The 22846-nt window shown below is 53.6% G+C and overlaps 1 protein-coding gene across 1 annotated transcript; it reads right to left on the minus strand.

The window, feature by feature from the left end:
• Positions 1-71: 71 nt before the first annotated feature.
• Positions 72-21624, minus strand: CTDSP2 (CTD small phosphatase 2). The gene is made up of 8 exons (XM_005901657.3): positions 21161-21624; positions 7987-8135; positions 6372-6410; positions 5830-5931; positions 5203-5259; positions 2973-3065; positions 2665-2850; positions 72-2476 (listed from the first exon to the last, which is right to left on the minus strand). Exons 1-8 carry the CDS (start codon positions 21222-21224, stop codon positions 2351-2353), a joined length of 816 nt encoding a protein of 271 aa, XP_005901719.1. The 5' UTR covers positions 21225-21624; the 3' UTR covers positions 72-2350.
• Between the last annotated feature and the right edge of the window lie 1222 nt (positions 21625-22846).

A 22846-nucleotide genomic window follows, 5' to 3' on the forward strand; every position in this document is an offset into this window, starting at 1 on the left:
CACACGGATGGACCCTGCTTAGACTTATATTTGGCTGAGCTACCTCTCCAGGGAAGGGTGGGGGGAGGGGGTGTGGCATTTCTGGTACGAACCGCAGGGGGCGGGGCAGGGGTCTGGTGAGACAGGCCTGTGGAGCTGGGCTTCATGCAGCAGCAGCGGGACACTCCCACCAGGTCATCCTGGGCCCTGGTCATGATCCCTCGGAACACTCAGACAGCCTGACAGGAAAGTGGGTGGCACTGGCTCTTTCTGGAGACCAGGTGACCCAAAGGAGGGCAGAAAGGATCCTTGGAACCGGGTCAGCCTAGAGCCTCTTATTGCTTGTTTAGTCAGAAAGCTTGGCTGGACCCCATGGCAGATCTGGCCAGAGGTCTAACCCTTTGAGTGGGGCTTAGGAGAGAGGCCCCCCTGTGATACCAGGAGAGAGGCCTAGACCAGGGCCTTGGAATCCGAAGCTCCTACTTCTCTTCAGATGTGGTTCCTGGCCAGCCCTGGGGCCCTCTTTCCCTACCTGCATGAAGCAGGATCCCACAGGCACCAGGAAATGATGCTGGGGAAATGACCATACATGCCTTGAGGGCCCTACTCCACTCATGGGACAACAAAGTGAAAGACAAGGCCTCACCATGCCAGAGGAAGACACTGGGCAGCCAGAAGCCCAAGCTGCTGCTCCGCTGCCTGGTCCTGGTGAGCTCCTCAGACTGGCCTAGTGTGTGGGAACTGGAAGGGACAATGGGGGAGAGTCCTGAGTGGGCAGTCTTCTCGCACCTGAAGCAACTTACAAAAGCTTGGTGACGCCTGCCTCCAGGGAAAATGGGGGAGGGGTGACAGGAACTCCCACCTGAAGGAGGGAGGGGAGACCACAGTTAAGGCAGTGATGCTGAGGTGGGGCTCCCCCTGGGGGGCCCCTTGTGCTCCCGATTACAGCAGCTCTTCCTCTTGTTTTCCATCCTGGGGAAACTTCCTTTTTGTGGCTTTTTTTTTTTTTTTTTTTAAAGCATTGCACTATTAAGAAACTTTGAAAGCAAAGAGACTCGCAAAGCACAGGCGAGTGAAGAGCTCACTTACACCTGTTACTGCTGGCAGGGAGCACGTGTGTTACATTGGCAAACTAAACGCAGAGAACACCCAGCCCCTCCGCCCAGGAAATGCAAGTGTGCCTGAGGCTCTGGAGAGAAAAAGTGCCAGCCAGCCAGCCAGGAGGGATGAAGACACTCGGCACAGGCCAGGCCCTGGGGGAAGACACGAGAGGAGAGAGCCCTGCCCAGGAACAGGAGGGTGGGACACTGAGCGCCCTTCCCGGACTTGGGAACAAAGTCCTTGTGGCAGCACCAGCAGAGATTCCCTGAAGAGCAGACCGAGAGACACAGCCCCAAACTCAGCTGCCCTATAAGCCAAGGAGACACACACATTCATGCTTTGGGGATTCTGCTCGTCCCCGCACCCCCGGGGCCTCCCACATTCACCTCAGGCCCAGGACTGCAGCTCTGTCAGAAACAAAACAGCTCAACACTCTGTATTTAGAAAGAGAATTTTAAAACAGAGTCAAAAGAACGGAAATCAGTTATCTGTCCTCTTCCAGGGCAGGGAGAAGACCTCCTTCCCCACAGGTTCAAGACTATGGCTAGGTGGCGAGGAAGGCAGGCCCAGTGCCCAGGCCTTGGGGAGATGCAGACAGGACCCGAGACAGGCACTCAGCTGGAGGCAAGGGCAGCTGTTGGGCCACAGGACTTGCCACTGGGGCTACCAGTTCTGGAAACAAGCTTTCATCTTCCCAGAAATGTCATTTCTCTGTCTGCAGCAGCTGGCAAGAGAAAGGCTTCAGAAAGATGCATGCCTGGGGCACCAGAAGGCAGCCCCTGACCCCTCTCTCTCCTTGGCATAAACCTTACAAGACTGAGGAAAGGCCATAGGTTTGGCAATGGAGCCTTCAACAGTCTTCATGCCTGGAGCTCGGTGGCTCTCAGGGTGAAGGGAGAGGAGACAGACTAACTTGAGAAGACTCTTGATCCTTCACTTTCTCCCCCAACCTGAAACGCTTATATCCTGGGGCCACAGTTCAAGGCAAGACACACACACACACACACACACACACACACACACACACACACGCACATAGACTCTCACTCACATCTCAGGAACCCAACTCAGGGAGCAGGGAGCTCTGGGTATCACTGGTCTGATATTTGCCCACTTGGCATCTAACCTGTCCTAACGCTCTTTCCAATCACGTCTATTTCCAGGCCTCATTTGGTGAGATGCTCCAGCTTCCACTCTGTCAAGCTGATCATAAAGGCACAGTGTAGGAAAGCCCCCTACTGGGATGCCCGTGGCTTGGCAGCAGGGAAGGCTAAGGGGCCCGCAGCTGCCCCAGGCTGGTGTAGACATCCTCGGCTCCGCTCAGCTCCTCAAAGATCGGGATCAGGTTAAGCAACTCAGTGTCCGCCATGTCGTCAAACCAAGACTGCACAGGCACCTGGGGAGCGAGAGGGGGCCTAAGTCTCCCTGTCCCGGAGCCCCCTGGAGCTTGGCCATTCACCTGGGCTGGTGTGCTCCTCCAGTAAAGCCCACAGCTCACCACCCTCCCTCTCCTCCCCCCTCCCCCAGCTCTCAGGACAGGGACTCTGCCACGCCCTGCTGTGTGGGTGTGTCTGGAACACTCACTGCATTCTCTGGGTGGAAGATGTAGGAAGCAGGCGAGTTGTCCAGAATGAGGGTTTTCCTTAGGTCCCTTCCCAGGCGGCTGAGGTCCTTGACGTAGCAGCCCTGGTGGAACACACAGGACTCACGAAACAGGCGGGCCCGGAACACCCCACACCGGTCCAGCAGATCCGTCACGGGGTCGGCATACTGGGAGGAGAGAGGAGGCTTTCTGTGTGGATGCGGTCCTAGTTTCCCCGTGGCCTCCTGCAGACCCGCAAGGGGCTGCCACCCCTGCTCCCGGTTCTTTGCTCCCCTCCTGCCCCCAATACCTTGGCCAGGCTAGCAGTGAAGAGAACACATTCAAAGAGCTCCCCCATCCGTCTCAGGAACTCGTCCACATATGGCCTCTTGAGCACGTACACCTGAGGGGAAGCAGAGCAGATTGCTGGAGGTGACCCTGTGAGGGGGAAGCTGCGCCGCGTCAGGCCCCGTCACCACTTGCGCAAGTGGGAGAACTGGCTCAGTCCACACTCCCACAGCCCCGCCTCTGGGCCACCCGGACAGCAGCATTCTGCCCCACAGACTGGGGCACTAGCATCACCTCCTCACCAAGCTCCTGCTGGCTCGGTGGTCTCAACCTTGACCCAGCTCAAAAACAAACAAAAACACCTCAGGTCCCAGGAGCCATCTCTTTCCGGTGGTGAACCATCAGCTGCCTCCAGAAACAAGTAATCAAGAATAGGCCTCACAGATGGAAACAGCCTATCCTGGATTACTTGAATCCAGCCACAGCCTCGGCAGGAGTTTCCTATCCTTGGTTCTGGCAGGATAGTCAGTCCAGGTCCCCATTAGGCAAGGTCGCAGATCTTTCCTAAAACCTCAAGCCCTCCCTTGCAGAGCTTCTCTGAAAGGCACCAGGGGAAAAGTGGCCTGTTCCCCTCCCGTGACCACAGATCAACACCCCACAGCATCTTGCCCTAGTGACTCCCACTCATTTGTGCTTGCTCCTGCCAGCCACCCACCCCTCGTGTCACCTTTCATCACCTTGTACATCATGGCCAGAAAGCTTCCCTGGGTGCGTGGCCCTCATGGGTCTGCTACGTCCCTGCCCCCATCCAGGTGTTCTCCTCCCATCCAGCCTACTTAGGTGCTCCTAGAACCATCCCTTCAAAGTTCTTTTTACCACCGTCTCTCCCTGCTCAAGAGCATGTGCCTCTATGACTCTTCCTCCTGGAGGTGTCTTGGACTGGCCATCACTCACCAGACCCCTCCCAGCTCTGCAGCAAGAACCCTCTGCTCCAGGTGTCCACAACTGGGCCTCCTCTCGTTTGCCGTTTCTTTAACCTTTAACAGGTCCTCTCTCCTTCCTGGTTACTCATCAAGCTTGGCATCCTCTCACCACTCTTTGCTGAACACCCAACTTCTGCATGTAGACACCCCACTACTACCCCCACCGCCAAATCATTTAAATCGCATCCCTTTTCCATTATTCACATCTCTCCTTGTTAGCCAGGAGTTCACTGTGTTTGTCTCTCTGAAGATATGCCTTTGTCTTCTCTGTGAGTTTTGTACATCTCTATATACTCAAGTGTATTGCTCAGTTGTGTCCGACTCTTTGCAACCCCATGGACTTGCAGCCCACCAGGCTCCTCTATCCATGGGGATTCTCCAGGCAAGAATACTGGAGTGGGTTGCTGTTCCCTTCTCCAGAGGATCTTCCCAACCCATGGGTTGAACCTGGGCCTCCTGCATTGTGGGCTGATTCTTTACCATCTGAGCCACCAGGGAAGCCCTCAAGCAGACTGTAAAGGGCTGCCATGCAGAATCTGGCACTAGGCCTGGAGGAGCACCTCAGCTGGGAGGAGGGTCTTGGGATGAAGAGAACTTTTAATGGACATAGGAGAGTGATGACCACCCATGGGAACCTCAAGCCCCATTTCCCTACAAGTAACTCTTCTGTTTGACTATCAACACCACCGATCCTTAACCCTGGACTGAGCCGGTTATACAGGGGCAGAGTCTGCTCTTACTCAGAATTAAGTGTTTTTTGATAGATGTGTATTGAGCATTTATTGTGGCTGAATCCAGGGTAGGGACCCAAGGGGATGGAGCTGCATAGAGAGATACAGAGGAGGAGATGCCTGAGCTGGGAAGGAAGAAAATTCACCAGCTAGATGGAATGGGTGGGCAGGGTAGGAAAGGAAACAGCCAGTACTGGCTTCCTTGCCTGTAACAGGCAGACACCAACTCTTCAGATCAGAGAAAATGTAATAAGGCATTAACAGTGCTGGTCACATTCAGTAGGGGCAGGGCAGGTAAGTAAATGATAGCTATTACTATTATTAAATAATACTTGTTTTTTAAAAAGTTTGGCTGCAAAGAGAATAAAAATGGCAACTTGAGGCGACTGGGGGGCTGAATTTTTTAAGATGAGAAAGCCTTGAGTGTGCAAGGTACCAATAAAAATGGAGAGACTGAAGTTACAGGAAAGGATCAACTGATGGAACACAAGCCCTGAGGCACGGAGGACCCCGGGCCCCTGGGCCTGGCAGTACTTACCTGGTGAGTGGTCCCTTCGATCTCTACAGGCACTATGAAGTCAGCGTTGTTGATTGGCTGAAAGGCAGAGGAGTTAATGAGTCAGCTCATGAGAAGAGACAAGAAGCCCAGCCACATCCCAGTCCTGGCCAAGGCCTGTCCCCTGGGAAGAGGAGGGAGGGTCAGATCTCAGAGGCTCTAGAAAGCTCCTGCCGCCCCACTAAGTGGCTCTCACCCCAGTACAGGCTGCAATATCCCTTCTGGTTTTCTCTACCTACCACCACCTGCAAATTCTACCTGAGCTGAGAGTCTCTGGGCCTGATAAGACAGACAGGGACAGGGCCCAAGTCTGACTCGTGGCCCGTAGCCCTCTTTTGGGCCCGCCCTGTACAGAGCCCTGGTGGCTCCTGTGCCACAAGGGGCAGTTGCAGCCTGTTGGCAGTGACCAGAGAGAGCAGGAGCTCCCGCTCAACATTCTCTGGAGTGGCCTCCAGGTATCTGCGATGCCAGTGTGGCCAAATCCCAGAGGCCGGCCCTCCTGTCTCTAATCACTCTTCCAGCATCAACTTTAGGCCAATTCATGGCACCTGAGTCAGGTTCCCAGGACAGCCCGAGATGGGTGAGGAAGGGCTCCAGAGGCCACGTTACCTTAAAGGAGCTATGCACAAGGGTTTCATCCAAGTCAATGACCACGCAGATTCTTCCTTGATCTTCCTCTGTCACCTCTGGGAGCAAGCAGGTCCCTGGAATCTAAAACCAGAGCCAAGGTGCTGAATCTGCCACCAAGAAAGATTACTTTCCCTCAACAGAACTCTGGGAAGAGCTAGGCCCATTGAGGAGACGAAAGATGCCCCCCACTTCAACCCAAGAGAGGTGACACTAGAAGACCAAGAGGAGAAAAAGTAGAGACTAACTCCCTGCTTCAGCCTTCCCCAGGGACTGTGATGTGATCCAGATACTGGAGATGGAGCCAGGGCTGGTGATCAGCTCCACAGGGTGGAGGCCAGCTGTCCCCTCAACGATCTAATGCCTTGCACATAGTGGGCCTTCAGCAAATGTCTGGGACAAACAGCTTCCCAGGTGGGGAGCTAGCCCGCAAGATACAAGGACTCAGGATGTCACCACATGAGGTTAGCAGGGCTCACTGGGTCTCAGGGCTTCTGAGCACCTGCCCTGTCAGAGTCACATACCTGGTAAAACTGGTACTGGAGACACTGGAGCAGATCCGACTACGGGAGAAAAGGAGGTGGTCAGTGCCAGCCACTAATGCCTTTCCTGGCCGTCTAAAGCCCACTCAGCCCTGCAAGGCAATCTTCTCCCTAAGATCCCAGCCCCTTGGAAAACCGTGACATAACAGAAGTGACTTTCCTTCAGAGCTGGGCAGGAAAGGGGCCGAAGTCTCCCTTCCGCACTAGGCCTGATGAAGGATGGAGAAGGCAGCGTCCCTGAGCTCGGCTACCATTGCCTCTCAGAGGAACAGGGAACTGACGCAGTTGATGCAGGTGCACAGAGCCAGAATCCAAACCAGAACCCCTTATTACAGAGGCTTAGCCTCTTGCTTAGTCCAGAAACCAGGCTTTTCTTTGAGAACCTGTCTTTTCCCTATGTTCTCCGTTGGGGGCATAGATGGCGGGTGTGTGTGTGTGTGAACACACTGAGCCCCTACAGAACACAAGTAAGCCGATGTGAACCCATACTGTGGTCCTAAAATGTGAAGGGAGATAGAGTGCAGAGAGATCAGAACCGTTTCCCTGCCTTTGGCTAATAATAAAAATGTTATGGTTGTAGCAAATAAGTGATCTTAATGGAAACCCTGAAGAAAAATGAAAATCCGAGCACTTAGAGAAACAATGTTGGCATTTTACTGCATTTCCTTCAAGCTTGTTTTAGCAGTCTTTCCCCCTTATGATACATAATTTTCCTTTCTGCTTTTTGACTTAATGTTGCAACTCAACACTTCCACATTGTTGTGAACTCTTGGTAAAAGTTAACAGTTCAGTTAATACTGTCACCTTGTACTTCACTGAACCATTCCCTGTTTTGGATAGTGAAGTTCATGTCTATAGCCTGGCTTTGAAAGAGAGGAAGGACAGCTAAAACTTGGTGGTTCAGAAAGAAATACCAATGGCCTAGGGGGAAAGAATAATTTCTGTCCCCACCTCTGAGATGCCAGATGTATTTTCTGGTAATTATGAGAATCAAAGACACCCTACATATTTCCAAATGTCTCTAATAGGTACAGGTCAGAGTGCTGCAAGGGGTTATCAAGAAATATGACAGACTTTCAATTCCTTGGTTCCCTGAAAGTTCCCTGAAAGATAACTTGGAGGTTATCTTTGCTTAGTTAAAAATAAAAACAACAGTCACAGGACTTACAGCCAGAGAGATCTGAGTTCAAACCTTGATACTACTATTTACCAACCAATAACTCTTCAGGGCTACATATACCCTCTGGGTTTCAGTTTTCATGTCTGTGAGCTGAAATCCTTGAGTCTATTTGCAAGGCTGCTATGGGTCATATGAGACAACATATGCAAAGTGCCTTGGACAGTTCCAGGAACTTGGAAGGATCTGGATTACAGGGGCCCTCAGAAACCACAAGGACATCCAGGTGGCCCACACCACAAATGGGAATCAACAGGAAGAAGATGGCCCACGATGGAAAGGACAGAGGAAGGGCCTCCTCTGGGTCAGAGATCTGACGCAGGCAAGGCTGGCTTGCCCTCCTGCTATGGTTACATTGACCCTTTCTCGCCCATGGCAGTCACATCCTTGCTGGCACCACACCACCTTGGATCCAGCTACCTTAGCAATGGTGTTGGCTTCCTCCTTGTAGGGGGAGAGCTCAGTGGAGGAGGTTGACTGGCCAACATGCTGGGCACGAAAACAGCAGAAAAGGGCCTTGAAGATGTTACGGCCACGCGGCTTCTTAGGAGAGGACTTGGACACCAGGCCTAGAAAGGAGGGAGCAATAAGAGACATTAGCTACAGGACATCCACAGATGCCCACTTCCCATGCTGTATTCCCTCTAGTCTGTAAGCTCCACTGGGGCACATGGCACGGGCCAGGTGAACAACCAAATACAGTCAACAGTGAAATGTACATGTTTATTCCATCATCTCTGTAAAGTAGAAACACAGGAATCCCCAGTCCCTGGTTTGGGAAATGAGCTGCATAAAACTTGCTCTTAATTGCACAGTGGGGGAAGGGGCACTGAAAGATGGGGCCAGGTACAGAATCCACTTTGGTAACAGCACACTAAGGGATCCCTCAAGATGAATTCACAAAACCCCAAATCCTCCCTATCACCAGTTCCCAGAAGACTACCAATTCTAGAGAAGGGAGTGAGCTAGACCCCTTCAAGTTAGCAGAACTCCTGTCCTGTCCTGGATCAGCTTCCTTCAATGCCCGATCAGTTGGCAGCACTAAGCCCAGACTAGAAAGCAGAACAGCTTCAGTCTCAAGAAGAACTTACATGCTTTGTTCACACCCCGTGCCCTTCCCACATTCCAGCCACTTTCCTTACCACTCCCTCTCCTCCAAGACCACAAGAAGGTCACTCTCTTGGGACACATACATCCAGCGCTGGGTTCTGGGTTGATGTCCCTGCTTCTAGGCTGTAACTGCTAAGTCCTGCCTTGACAATTTGGGCTTTGGAAATACAAAGCCATCTTAATTGGAGGCTTGGTAAAGCAGCCCCAGAAAGGTCAAGCTGATACAAAAAGCTATAGGTGTTACAGGATCAACCAGAACCAGACTTTGGAAAATCTTTTTCAAGTTCCTTTTATTTTTAGATGAATTTGTTCCAGCAACTGGAGCCACAGTAGGAAGTCAGGATGTGTGCCGTGGCCAGGAGGTGGCACTGCACCACCGCTGCCAGAACGGTCCTCGGCCACAGGCCTGCTCTCCTGGGTCCCCACCCACTCTAAGGCTTAAGGCAAACTCCAATGCAGGAAAATAAGCACCGGAAATACCTCCATCTCTGGCGAGGGTAGGGGACAAACAGAATGTAGTAATGAGGACAACCTTCCATGCGCTGTTGGGTTTAAGAAGGGAAAGGGGAGGCAAGGTGGTACCCAAACCGCCATCCCAGCAAGGCCAAGCTCCCTCGGCTCAGTCCTCAGAGGGCATGCTGCACCTGCTCAGAGGCCACTCCTATATAAGTGATGGAAGAGACATTTAACACCCAGTTCCTGGACTGCCTGAGCCCCTGGAGAGGAGGGAAAACCAAACTCTGTTCCTGGGACCAAGGATGAGGAAATGGCTGTTGACCATCAGTCAAGTGGCAGTCAGCACCGCCCCGGAACAATTGACTCAGCTCTGGCTCAACAGAGAGGCTGAGATCAGGCACCAGTCGGTCCAGTCTAGCCGTCTCCCCTCCCTGGATCAGGCAGATCCCCTGACACTGGTATGACCACTTACAATCTTTCAGAACATGTTCAGGCTTCCCCAGCGATTAGCCTAAAAACCTGGATATCACTTTTGAGCTCCTGGCCCTGGTGGAAAAAGCAAGATTTCCAGGGACTGGGGATCCTGGTCCGAAGGAAGAAGCTGCATTGGAGACCTTGCCCAAGGCCCCTGCGTCCAGGAGACAAACCTGTGAGCAGAGACCAGTACTTAAAGACCGCAAGGTAAGAGGTTCCTTGGACTTTTTCCTACTCTGAATAATCTATGCAGATATCAGAGGGAAAGGACAGTTTCTCCACCTGTCTGTATGACCCACGTTCAATACCAAGCCCAGGGACTCAAGCAGACGTTGACACAAAGCTCTAAGACCAAAGCTGAACCATCGCTTTTTCTTTGGCTTATGGTTTCTTCACACAGAACCACAATCAGAGGCTTAACCTGGGCACCGAGCCTTTCTTAAAAGGCCACACAGCCCAAGCCCTTCCTGAAGAGAAGCCGTCAAGAACGCACTCAGCATCTTAGTGACAGACGCTGTGAAGGCCGAGTAATCCTGGGAGGCAGGGGGGGTGAAAGGGGCAGCTGGCTGGGGCCATGGAGAGGCCTCGCTGGTTCTCACTGCGGGAGGCCCAGCAGGCAGGAGCACTTCAGCCTCAGAGGGAGCTTGTGGGGAGGGGCTGGGGCCACCTCAGCTTGGTTCGGACTCTGCAGGGGATGAGGGTCTTCTCAAAAACACAATGTGACCAGGCAGCCCCTGGGCCTCGGAGACCACGAATGCCTTGACCCTGAGGGCATGCACTTGGAGCAGAGCACAGAGCTGAGGAGCCTTGGGAGGGGACCCCAGACCCACGAGAGCAAGGTCAGTGCCCCAGACGCCCCTCCCCACCCCTCCCCCTCTGGGGCCCCACTTCCCTCAATCCTTCTCCAGGCTGTCCGTCCTCCTTACTTTTACAAATAAGCCACTGAGAATCCAGCAGGGCCTCTTCGGCCTCCCCCTAACATGGCTGCCTCCTGACGGAGCCTGCAATGGCCTCCAGCTTCTAAGTAGCTGGTGCTCAGAACTCTGGCTGAGTGAGTGACTCTGGGGCCTCCAGGGCCTTGGTCAGCTCGACAGAGCCAGGACCTGTGGAAGCCTTCTGTGCAACTGGCCCAGAAGAGTTAGAAACAAGCTCCCTTATGAGAGGTGGGTAGACTGAGGAGCTGAGCACCTGAGACAAGCCACTCAGTCCTTCTGGAACTCAGTCATGTTTACTGAGCATCAATGATGTGTAGGCCCACGATAAGACACCTGACATTATTATTTCATTTAATCCTCACTACAAACCCATCCCTAGGCATTAATCCCCCATTTTATAGAAGGCTAACTGAAGCACAGAGGTTAAGCAACCTGCTTGAGGTTACACAGGGAGTAGTATAGCAAAGATTTGAACCCAGATCTGCCGGAATCCAGAGTCAGGGCTCTTAGCTACTCTGTCGGGCCCCCAGCAGCTCAGGCTTCGTGAGCATTTATTCCTGCAACAAGTGGGAAGCGGTGGGGCACTCTCAAGATCTCTTTTAAAGTGTTTGCTCTGTTCCTCTTTAGGCTGGGCTGGTGAAGGATCAATTTGGGGTTTGGCCCCCTTCTTTGCTGCCCTTCTGAGCAGTCCCTGAAAGGGGTTCAGGGGTAAAACAGTACAAGACTCTGGGATTCCATTCCAAGGCTCCCTTCACCCTCACCCCGGCCTGGCACCTACTCTGACTGGCAGACACCTCTGGGAGATCAAGAGGACAATGGGGGGCGGGGAGAAGCTGGAGCCAGGACTTCTGGTCAGAGATCCACTGTGTTGAGTGGGTTTAAGGGTGAGGGGAAACACCCAGGGTGGGATCTGAGCCTTGTGTCAAAGAGCCTGTCACAGGACTCCTTTCAGCTAGCACTCAGCACTGCGCCCCCTCCCCAGGAGAGGAACCCTGGCACAAGCAGGTGTACAGGCCGGGGGGGATTGCACAGCATACGGTTTCCCCGGTGAGGGAGGGCAGGACTCCAGTGGGTACCACAGAGCTCCATTACTGATGTGCGCCTGCGCCCCCTTTTCCGAACCTCTGGTCTGAGGCTGAATGTCAGAAAGGACCAGCACTGATCTAACGGGGGGACCTCTGGCCTAAGAATAAAGTGTGCAGGTTGCTGAGAAAAGGGAGGACAAGACACCCGTTTAACTCACTGCTGCCAGGCTTCCTACTGAGGCAGGATGTGAAGAGAAAGGGCAACGGGGAAGGCACTGCCCCCCCGCCCCTCTCCCTGCCCCAGGATCACCAGGGCTGGGGTCCAGGCCCTGCCAGTTACCGACTCAGCCACACACCTTCTTTGAGCCTTAGTTTCCTTATCCGTTAACTGCGATAACAAGACCACTCCTGACTGCAAGGACAGATAAAACTTACCAAGCACAGTGGCGCACCATGTAGAATAAACCTAAATCCATCCTGGTTTTAACGCGTTATCTAAGGAGAAAACGCCTGCACCCTGGCAACCCCATGGGCCCTCCCACCCCAGCATGCGGTTGAAGCTCTAGAACAGAAAGCAAGAAAGGTGCCAGAGGAACTCCAATCCTGAGCAGGCTTCAAAAAGTCAAAACCACCCCATACCTTCTCCTCAGTTCACTACAAAGTTGTTTTCCAGTTGCAAACTCCCTGGCTGGCATCAGCAAGTAACAGGAAAGCAGGTGAAGCCATTCCACTTGAGACAAAGAATGGCCTCTCCCCTTGTGTCCACCATGTCTGCCCCAGAGAAGCACCAGGTGGGGATGCTATTTGCCTCTGCCTCTTAAGAAGCTAGTGCACAAACATGTGTGCATGTACACACACACACACAGATGGAGAAGGGCTTTGCCAGGACAACACTATTTTTAACCTCCTTCTGAAGGTCAGGCTCAGATATCACCGTTGCCAACAACACAGCTTCGTGTCCCAGGAAAGGAACTCCTCACATACCCGCCTGGGATTCGGCAGAAGGCAAGCTCTTGGGCTGTCGCGTTTTAACAAGCCCATTCATGCAGAAGGATGCTTTCTTGGTTCAGCCCTCAAAAGTACTTCTCTCGCCACCATCTCTTATCCCCCCACAGCAAAGGATGCTGCCTGGCTATCACTATAAAATGGCCTCTCAGAGGGGCCTCCCTCCCCTCAGCGTTTGGAGGAAGGAGCATGTGTGGAGCGTTTCCGGCCTTTCCTGGCCAGCTGCCTGGGACCTGAGGCCAAGACGCATCTGATTGGGGCTCCCCGTGGAGTGGAGTCCTCCCGGGTCCCCAGCACGGGGCATCCGTGCCTTGGCTGAGGAGAGGCATTGAAGCGCCAGGTGGATGGAAGGGCTCTTGGACCATCAGGCAAGTCAGCAGGGGAGCCAGGTGAGAGGTGCCTCGACATCCCCCACACAGGAAAGACTGGAAACGCGGGGAGGGCGCAGCCAGCTCCTCGGTGCCGACACTGCTCTCTCCAGGTGGCAAGGCAGGCGGGGCCTCGCCCAGCTCAGCCAGGTCCCCTTGTTCCAAAGAGCAGCCGTGAAGCTGACGGTATGGACTTTCAAAAAGTTTTAGCCATGCTGTTTGGCTTATGCCAGCGTGTTCTGTACAAGCGCCATCCCTGTGGCCAGCAGTGGGGCTGTCCTGCCTACACAGACGCCTTCATTAGCTCTTGTCAGGGCAGAAGGGCTCCCTGCCTCTCCCTCTCTTCTAAGAAAGGAGGACTTCTTTCAGTCCTGGGTCCTTCAGGCCACTGTGGGGTGGGAGAGGGGTACCCGGTCACCGGCAACCCCTTCTGCTTTTCCCTGGCCCCCTTTGGCAGTCTTGTCACTGATCACAACATGGGGCCACAACTTCAGGGACCTTCCGTCAAGGACGACTCAGTCCTGGAAGCAAGGGATTCCTGGCAACTTCTAAAACAGGACCAAGATAACTGGGTCAATTTCAGAGTCAGCCTTTATAAGAGTTATTGGCAAAACACCCTTCCGGGCAGCTCTAACATATTTTAGAAACAGGCTGGGGTTCCCAGGAGAAAGAACAGGCCCTGGACCAGAGCATCTCCTCACAGGTGCATCAGGAGCAGGCTGAGACACAGCCCATACCAGGGTGCTCTGGGTGGATGTCAGGAAGTGACCGGATGGCCCACCACAGCAGCAGGGACAGACATGAGATGCCACCCAGGAGAACCCACAAGCTGGCCCCTGCCCTTGTTTCATTGTGTGCAGCATCTGCTAGGCCAGAGATGTCATCGTGGGGGACTGGAAGCCATCCCCCAACCTTGAGCCTTCCTCTTCCCCTAAGGAGGTGCTGAGCAACCCCTGTGGGAGGTTAGGGGCTAAAAGAAACCTGCCAGCGGACACAAACATCCTCTCAGTGGCTGTTTCAGCCCTTGTCTTGGCGCTCTGCCTGATTCCTGGTTTGCTGAAGACCTGAAGAACTTAGTGCCTCCTCTCTCCCCAGCTATGGAGCCTGTTCTAGGTGACACATGCATGAGAGTGAGATGGAAAAAGAAGGCCCAAGATACAGCAAGGGACCCTCGACCATCTCTCCTCTGACCAGTGAACAACAGGGTGGTGACACAGGTGTCACAGACTTAGGCTTCAATTTTGGCTCTACTGCATACAAGGTGTGTGGCCTTGGGGCTCAGTTTCTTCCTCTGTAAAATGGGAAGACTAACATTACCTATTTCACAGAGCTGTGTGGATTACAAGGTGGTCTGGGTGTGTCCTTAGGAGTAATACACTGGTAAATTCAGCTGCTTGCCTTCAGCACAAAGCACTTTCATACCCTTATCTCAGTCTCAATCTCAAAACGGCCACATTGAAAGAGACCACAGGTTTCTTCCCATTCCAGAGGTCACACAGAGGTCATGGCAGGGCCAATCTTGGGAAATGGCGTTTTCCAAGACTCCACAAAAACCAATCATACACACACACTCTCTCTCTCTCACTGAGGGTGGCCAACCATTTCCTTCCTTCCTTCCTCTAGTGGCTGGCCCGTGCAAATGAACGGGAAGGAGCCTGCCAGGGAGTCTGTCCCACCTACAGGGTCACTCACCCGCTCCCCCCACAGCCTAGCTGCACGTGGGACCAACCAGCAGTCTTGGTACGTCCACTGACAGCACTAAGCTGGACATGAGGAAACCTGGCACCTGCCCCACCTCAGCCACTCAAACAGCCTTGTGGGCCTGCCTAAGGCACAACCACCCTGGGTTGTCTGCTTGAAGGCCAATCAGGAAAGGCCAGGCTGCACAGTTACAAGGTGGCTTCAGGTCACCTGAAGCTTGAACCGGTACCCTGAGAGGTGGCCTGCACAATGCAGAGAAGAGGCTGTGTGGGTCAGGGTTAAGCTTGACTCAGTCAGTCCTAGCTGCCCCGAATTGGCTATGTTCCTATGGACAAGGTGCTTGGTTTCTCGGCAGAGGATTTCCTTACCTGTCCAGAGGGGATCATTCCTACCTCACAAGGTCACTGTGGGGCTTAAGTGAGATACTAGATATAAAGGCTGGGGCACTCCTGCCCCACAGTAAGTGCTCTCTAACTATCATCTGTGATTATTATTGGTGAGCGAGGACCATGACTCTATTTACACTCAGAAAACTTTCAGACCCCCCTTTAGGAGCCACAGGATGGTTAACAGCAAAACTGGATCCCTCCAGGGACTCTTCATGCTCAAGGCTAAACAGGCAGTTGGGCCACTGCTGCGCTCACCTGGCTTTTCTCCAGGGACACCTGTCAGACTCACAGGGAGCACTTGGAACACACGTATGCCTGGCCCACCTGCTCATGCTCTGATTCAGTAGGACCCAGGTGGAGGCTGTATTTTTAGTAAGTGTCACAGGAGAGTCTGATGTGTGTCCCTGGCTAAGAGCCAATGTCTAAAGGCTGCCAGTGGTCCTTGACTAACCATTCCAGGAGCGGAGGGTGATTCAGTTAGAGAACCCAAGGCCCCTTTCCCCACCACATCCCATCGCCTCAGTGTCTCTGCAGGCTTCAGGGGACTTGCACCCCAGAGCCTCATTTTCCTTTCTAGGGGTACTTGCTCTATTCTATCACGGAGTCAAAAGACCCAAGCCTGCCGTCTCTTACTATAGGCCCTTGTTCCTGAGAAGGAGGCCTAAGCCCCCTCGGCGGACCCAGGAGACACTTTTGAACATCTGTGGTACACGCTCTGAGCATTCTCATGAATCTGCTTGGCTCTCATTGGGTTTGGGGCCCCATTTGTTCCCTGAGATCTATGTGGGTGGGAAAGAGAAATTCTACAGGATGCAAAAGAGATGAAAAGAGGTTTTGAATAAAAAGGGAGTAAGAGCAAAGTCTGATTCGGGATAGGGGGTAGGGTAGGAAAGGAGGACAAGGATCACCTGGGAAAGAAAAGGAGCTGTCAGCAGGTCTGCTGAGAGATCAGGTTTAAGGCTAACCCCTAGAATAGCTGACGAATAAAACAGAACATGCCTGTAACTCCTGCCCAGGAGGCCATGTGCTTGCTGGAGTACCCATTCTGCCATAACAGACCTGGTTCAGGCACACCAAGACCTGAAGGGCTGGGCACTTGGCCAGACAAAGATACTCTGTTCTGCTTGGCCTCTGGTACAGAGAGGCTTCCAGTGCTAAATCATTTTCTCCACTTTGATTTCTACTAGTTCATTCCTAAGATGTGCAAGGTAATAAACTCATCTGCATCTCAGCTGGGAACTGTTCCTCCTCTACAGAAGAGGGAGGGAGCCCTGACAGGGCCACACCCAATCCCATGTCCCCAGGACAAGTGAGTTAACGCAGTGCTTCCTGAGCTGGCCAGCCTGAGACAGGGTGAGAAGCACTTTAAGGCTGTTTGTGCTTTCTCAAGGTTTACCCCAAAAACACAGAAAAAGACATAGCTTTGGAACATCTATTTCTCTTCAAAATCCCAGTTTATTTTTCTCTCCTTGTTACCAGAATTTCCTAAAAAAAAAAAAAAATATATATATATATATGTATATGTATATGAATCTCACTGGGTTCTTTAACTCTTAAAGCGAATGCAGACAGTAAGAACGTAGCATACAGTTGTCTCAAGTCTTCACTGTACCCACTTCTGAGGGACTGAGCAACTGTTCAGAAGATTTAGACTTCAGGGACCCTCCACAGGAGGTGTGTGGCTCCCTGGCCCCCTCCCACCCCAGATGCCTGGGCTCCAGAAAAAGAGCAAAAGGCCCAAGGCATACTCTACTTGCAAAAAATTCCATCCAGTGTCAAAGGGGCACAGAGGGGGTCTGTGCAGCAAGGCTATGATCCTCCCAGAAGGCTTAAGCTCCCACATTAGTGTTCCCTCTGACCCTCAGCCACCTGTCTTTAACAATAAAACCCACATGATTATTTTGCTGCTTGTACTGTGTCCTTCAGGGAATGGAGGAACACTGGAGTGGCGGTCTAGCTGTCTAAAAAAGAAGAATGTTAACATTTTTCAATCATCTACTAAGTACCAGGGATTACATATGCATAGAGACCAATACTTCCATTTTACAGAAAAGTCACTAAGTTGCTAAGGACAGAGAAGTGATTTGTCAAGTCTCACTGTAAACAGGGAAAGCAGGGATCTGCACCCAGGCCAGAAGCAACCAATTCTGCTCCCCAGCAATTCTCCCAAACAATTTAACTGCTGCCCCTGCCTTCCACCCTCCCCTCCCCAACCCCCTCTCCATCCCAAGAGACAAGATGAGACTATAAGACAATAGCTCAACATACCCAAAAGCTAGAAGGAAGAAAAGTTGAGAAGGGGAAGGGACATATACTTATATATAAATACATACTTTCTCTTGCTTAGTAATGAACACATGTATTAACTCCACAGAAAAGTTGGGCGCATCAACTTACTTCTATTTACCATTTTAACAAAGTTTGTGATCATAAGGGATTTGGAAGGTCCCACTGAGAGGATGAAAAGGGACCTCTCTTCTATTCAGCTGAAGACGCCTATAGTTGAGAGGGAGGAGACAGGAGTCAGGGACACGACCACCTCTGCCATCTCTGGAGGGGTTTTCACAGCAATGCCTGAGTCCAGCTCCACCGCAAATTGTCCAAGTCAGACTCAGCAGCAGAACTGCAAACTCCCAGCCCAGGATGGCGGGCATTTACAAACATTGTTGCTGAGTTAGCAGGGCTCCCTTAGGCTGCTTTGGCAGGGAACAAACACAAGTGTCAGTCACCACCCAGGCCCCCACCCCACTCCAAGGTGGGGCAACAACTCCAAAGGAGACACAGGAGCGAGGCTTGGTGGCCACAAAGAGGCCAAGGCTGAAGCTGGGCCAGGATGGGAGAGGAACCCATGGGGCGGGAGGAGCCAGCTATAAACACACACCCTGGACGCTCACCCAGCAAGCTGAGGACGAAAGCCAAACTTTTCAAGTTAAGGGCCTAGCTACAACTACAGTGAAAGGTGTCTGAACTTTTACGTGAGCGAATAAGGCAGAATTTCTCCCTTGTAGGGAGGAAGGAAGAGTTAGAAAAACCTGCCATGATCCTATTCTTAGGGATGGTCAGTTACCAGAACCTGTTGCTAAGACATGTGAGAAGACAATCCAAAGCATCACCATCAACTGTCTGAAAAGAAGGGGCGTCAGGTCCCACAAAACAAAACAGAAGCAATCCCAACTCCCATAAAAGGGCTGTGGGTCACTCAAGCTCTGGAAGAGGTTGCCCCACCCTCACATTTCACCCGGGGAGGTTATAAGCTAACCTATTTCCTTGGCTTCTCCCCATCTAACCTCGAAGCCCAAGGCACAGTCTCCCAGCAATGGGGAGACATCCTCAATGGCTGCCATAAATGGTGCTTTTCTAACCAAAGTGATACTAACTTTCCTTTTCCACTTTGGTACTCCACACAGCCCTAGCCTTGCTGGACCAGGGATACTAACTTTCCTTTTTCACTTTTGATACACCACACAGCCCTAGCCTTGCTGGACCAGCGAGCCATTTCACCCATCTGTCTGGGGAGATGGTCCAATTTGGGTCCTTTCATCATCAACGCTTTCAGCAACTTTGTTCTACTTCCCCTACTGTAATTACTTTTGAATCATCAACACACCCAGCCAGCCTTAAAGCTCTGAGAGCAGAATGCTAAAAAAGAAGAAGAAAAAAAACACCCAGCAAACAACTTCACTAAAAAACCACCCAAGCAAGGAGCCATTTGTATTTTTCTAGAAATGTACTGATTAATAAATTGTCTCAGTACGCCTTCCTCATTTTTCCAAAGGGAGGCAGAAGCGTAGAGACAGAACACTGGAGAGAGGGCCAAACTCTTAAAGAGAGAGAAAACATCTGCTCCCCACCCCCACTTTTTTTTTTAATTTAAGATGCAGGATTTGTTTGTAAAGGATGAAGGAATCAGAAAGTTGGCTTGCTGGTTGCCATTTGCCCAAGCAGTTCAGGAAGAAAGCATGTCTTCTCTGGAATGCAGTCAAATTACAGGGGAGGAGAGAGACCCCCAAGCTGCCGGCTTGAGGATTCAGATTCCTCCAGGGATAAGTTTGAACGATAAACCACACACACAAAAATGAAAATCGTAACTCTAAAAATTCAACCAACATCAGCAGCTAAAGACTGTCAAGAAGCCAGCTGCTTGCTTTCTGCTGTTATCTATTCTCTTCCCCACCACTTGCCCTGGTGGATGAAACTTCCAGCTTTTATTGGTAAGCTGTCTCTTCAGCAGTCCAGCTTTCCCCCACTCCTGGTGTGGTCCTCTCCCTGGGAGGGCACCCTCCTGAGCCCCTACAGGAGGGGAGGACCAGAGTGGGTCCAGGGCAATTCTTCCCCTTCTCATCAACACTGCCCCCTCTGGAATCCTCCATCCACACGTTTCTTCATTTTTGGCTAGCACTTTTTCTCAGATGAGGTTGGGAAGAGAGCGGGAACAGTCAGGAGTGAAGTTATAAAAACAGAAAGCCTCCCCTGTTCAGCCCTCAGCATAGCTGAGCAGCCAGGGGAGGGGTAAAGCTGCAGCCTGGTTAGTGATGTGGCCAGGAGAGCAGGGAGTCAGGGGCTTTGGGATCTGAGTAGGCAAGGTTTATTTAAGTAAGGCCAGCAGATGCAGGAAGCACGCACTACCTCCCGCCCCTCAGCATTCCACCAAGGGAATTAGGGAATGGTGAAACCACCAGCCCAGCTTTTTAGCCTCTAGGCAAGTTGGGGGTGCTCCTTGGGACCAGGAACCCCGAAATAAGTGATCTGCTGACTAATGTTGCCTAACAGGGAGCTGTGGGGCTACACCGAGGCCCCAGGGCTGGCCCCTCACAAGGCACTGGGCCTTTTTTGCCCTGTTCTGGGGGATCGAGGGATGAGCAGGGACGCTCCGAATTTGGTCGCAAGAGCGTGAGCTCCCCAGCCTCCCCAGGCCAGGTGGCCCCAGTTTGGGAAGTTCTCCAGAAAAAAAAAAAAAAAAAGGCTCTAGTCTTTATTCCCCGCGGAAATTCTGTCCGCTCTTCCAGACACATTCCTCAAGGCCCGAAGAGGAACGTGGGGGAGGGGGAAAGAGTTTCGGGGCCTTCTCCAGGACCAAACTCAAAGATCCCACCGTCGGACCCCCACCTTCCCCGTCCCTAGGAAGGGCCTCGGCCTAATCAAGCTCCAGTCCCCAAACCCACACCCACAGAGAGCCCGAGACTCCCACCTCGTATCTCCCCGCGACCCGCAGGAAGGCGGGGGCCGCTAGCCGTTGCCCACCGAGAACTCGCACTTTTTCGCAGCGCGATTCAGATACACGCCGGGTCTGATGCCATCCGGCGAATTATGTAACCAGGGACACCGTTCTCGGGCTAAACAAACGCGGCTCTGTGTGTGTGGCTGCGGCCCGGGGGAAGCGCATCGGGGCAGGGAGGGGCTCCGGTCGGGCCTTGGGGTCGCGCTTGTTTGCTCAGCGAAAGCGGCAGGAGGCCGCCGGGGGAGAGCCCCACGCGCCGAGGTCCCTGGCCCAGCAAAGGGCCGCGGGCGGACCAGGTCCGGTCAGCCAGGGCTCAGCCCCTCCCCCACCGCGGCCGCCCCCGCCTCCGGGCGGTGAACTTGGTCCCAAGTCCCGCCGGACGCCGTCACCGCCCGCTGCCTGAGCAACCCCGAGCTTTGGCGGGGGTGAGGGGCTGGGGGGTGGGGCTGGGAAGTGCTGGACTCCAGTCCCGGCTCCATTCTAGCCCGAGGTCGCCCGGGACCCCCTCTTTCCCCTCCTCTCTCCAGTCCTTGTAGTCCTGGGGCAGCCGCGCGCTCCGGTGCGGGAAAAGTGACGACCCCACCCCCTAACTCTGGAGAGGATGGACGCGAGTAGACTCGCGCTTCGAGAGCTCACCCCTTAGTCTCTCTGCCCGGAGAGGGGGTGCAGGAAGGGGTGACAGCTGCGCGGATGACGCCCCTCCCCCTAGGGCGCAGGGAGCCAGGGCCCCGGCGCAGCCCTCTGCCGGGTCTGAGTGCGCACCAGGACGCAGGGGCGGATGGAGTAGGGGAACCGGTTGGAATCGCCCACTCTGAGCCCTGGGAGGTCAGGGGCCGAGACTCGGGTTCGGAGCTGTGCTAGCCCTCTCCCCGCCCGGGGGCGACGCAAAGTTTTGGGAAGTTGCTGCCCCTACCTTGCTTGGTGAGCACCAGGGCGTCTTCCCTCCGCGCCTGGGTGATGATGGAGCCGTGTTCCATCTAACAATCCCGCGGGCCCGGGCTGGCTGGGCGGGAGGACGCGCGGGCGCACAGGCTGGGCTGGGCTGGGCTGGGGGGCCTGGGCGGGGGCCCGCTCCGGCTCAGGCTCCGGCTCCCGAGACTCCGACTCCCACTGCTGTTCACATCCCGGCTCTTGTTCCCTCCCTGAGCCGGGAAGGGAGGCGGCCTGTATGGAGAGCGGGCGACCCGGGTAGCGGCTCTCCCGGGTGCCCCCAGCCCCGATCCCCCGGCGGCAGCTCCGGGCTCCTCAGTTTGGGTCCAACATGGAGAATCCGGAGCGAAAACAAGAGGAGGAAATGGGACACGGGGCGGTTTCCAGGCTCCCCCCTCCCCTCCGTACTCCAGATAAACAACCCGCGGCTGCAGCGCCCACCCCCGCGCGCCTCCAGGCTCTGGACCCGGCCTCTCTACAGCCTGCAGGCGCTTCCCGCTTCGGAGCACAGTCCTAGGCCCCGGGCCCCTCCACCTGTGAGCCGCCGGGGCTGCGGAACATCCGGAGCTTTGCAGTTTTGTTACGGAAAAAGCGAATCCCCGAGGGGGTGGGGTGGCGGGCGGGCTGGCTGGCGGGGGAGACTTGAAACCGCTCCGGCATTCCGATTGGCCCTCTCCGAGAAAAGGGGCGGGGCCCCTCCTTACTATGCGGTGCGAGGACCCAACAACATTCCAGACGTTAAGGCCACGCCCCGGGCCACTCCCCCCTCGTCGGGCTGCGGCCTCCCAGTCTCCTCGGCCACACCCCCCTTCCCAACTACTTAAAAGGACACTCCAAAGCTCACGTTTTCTTGCTCTGTATCGGGGTGTTCTTGTCTGGGTATCTCTACCCGCTTACGGTGGAATGGTTGCGCCCTTCGGGTAGCCAAGCAAGCCTCCAAGCATAAGTCAGGTCGGACCAGGATGAGAGAGAGGTTTCGGGCAGTTGTTTTACTTCCTGCTTGGCGCACGAATTGTGGCCCCCTCGTTTCACGTAAGAGTACAACCACCGAAACCAGAAAGGGATACGTGTGTGTGTGTGTGTGTGTGTGTGTGTGTGTGTGTGTGTGTGGTGTGTGAGTAGGCCGAGGACTTTAAGAATATCAGAGCTGGAACTGACCTCGGGATGGTCTGACTCCCACACTACAAATGAGACCTAAGGAGCCATGCTTTGCTCAAAGCCTTACTCCCATTTAAGGCTTCTTCCCTTCTTCCCCTCCTCTCAATCCACCCTTGGGCGCTTCCCTCCCCCTCCCCCACAGTACCAGTCTCAATTTAGATGGATAGAAGTCTCTAAGCTTAAAGCTTCAGCTCTGTGGACCCTTACTGCCCTCCCTCCGTGATTTTAGGCCCCAGGCACTTTCCTGCTGGCTGTGACTCCTGGACTCAAGATGGTGAAGGATACACATTTGTTCCCAAGAAGTGGAAACTCCAGAAAGGCAAATTTCAGTTCAATATGTCTCTTCCAGTGAGCTACAGCTATCCACAGGTGACATGGGCGCCTTAGGAGGAATGGAGCTGTTCAAGTCAAGGCTGGGGAGAGTGATGTCCAGTGAGATTGCACTGAGTGACTTCTGAGCTATTTCCAACCTCCATAGTTTATGATGAATGAAACTTACGCTGCCAAGGAA

Source organism: Bos mutus, chromosome 5, assembly GCF_027580195.1.
Source record: "Bos mutus isolate GX-2022 chromosome 5, NWIPB_WYAK_1.1, whole genome shotgun sequence".
NCBI lineage: Eukaryota > Metazoa > Chordata > Mammalia > Artiodactyla > Bovidae > Bos > Bos mutus.

Coding starts and splice junctions, on each gene's coding strand:
- CTDSP2 (XM_005901657.3), bottom strand. CDS start 21,224: ATGGAACACGGCTCCATCATCACCCAGGCGCGGAGGGAAGACGCCCTG. Junction 5,932..6,371: donor TCCAGTACCAGTTTTACCAG/GTATGTGACTCT, acceptor CTCTGGTTTTAG/ATTCCAGGGACCTGCTTGCT. Junction 2,477..2,664: donor TCTTCCACCCAGAGAATGCA/GTGAGTGTTCCA, acceptor CTCGCTCCCCAG/GTGCCTGTGCAGTCTTGGTT.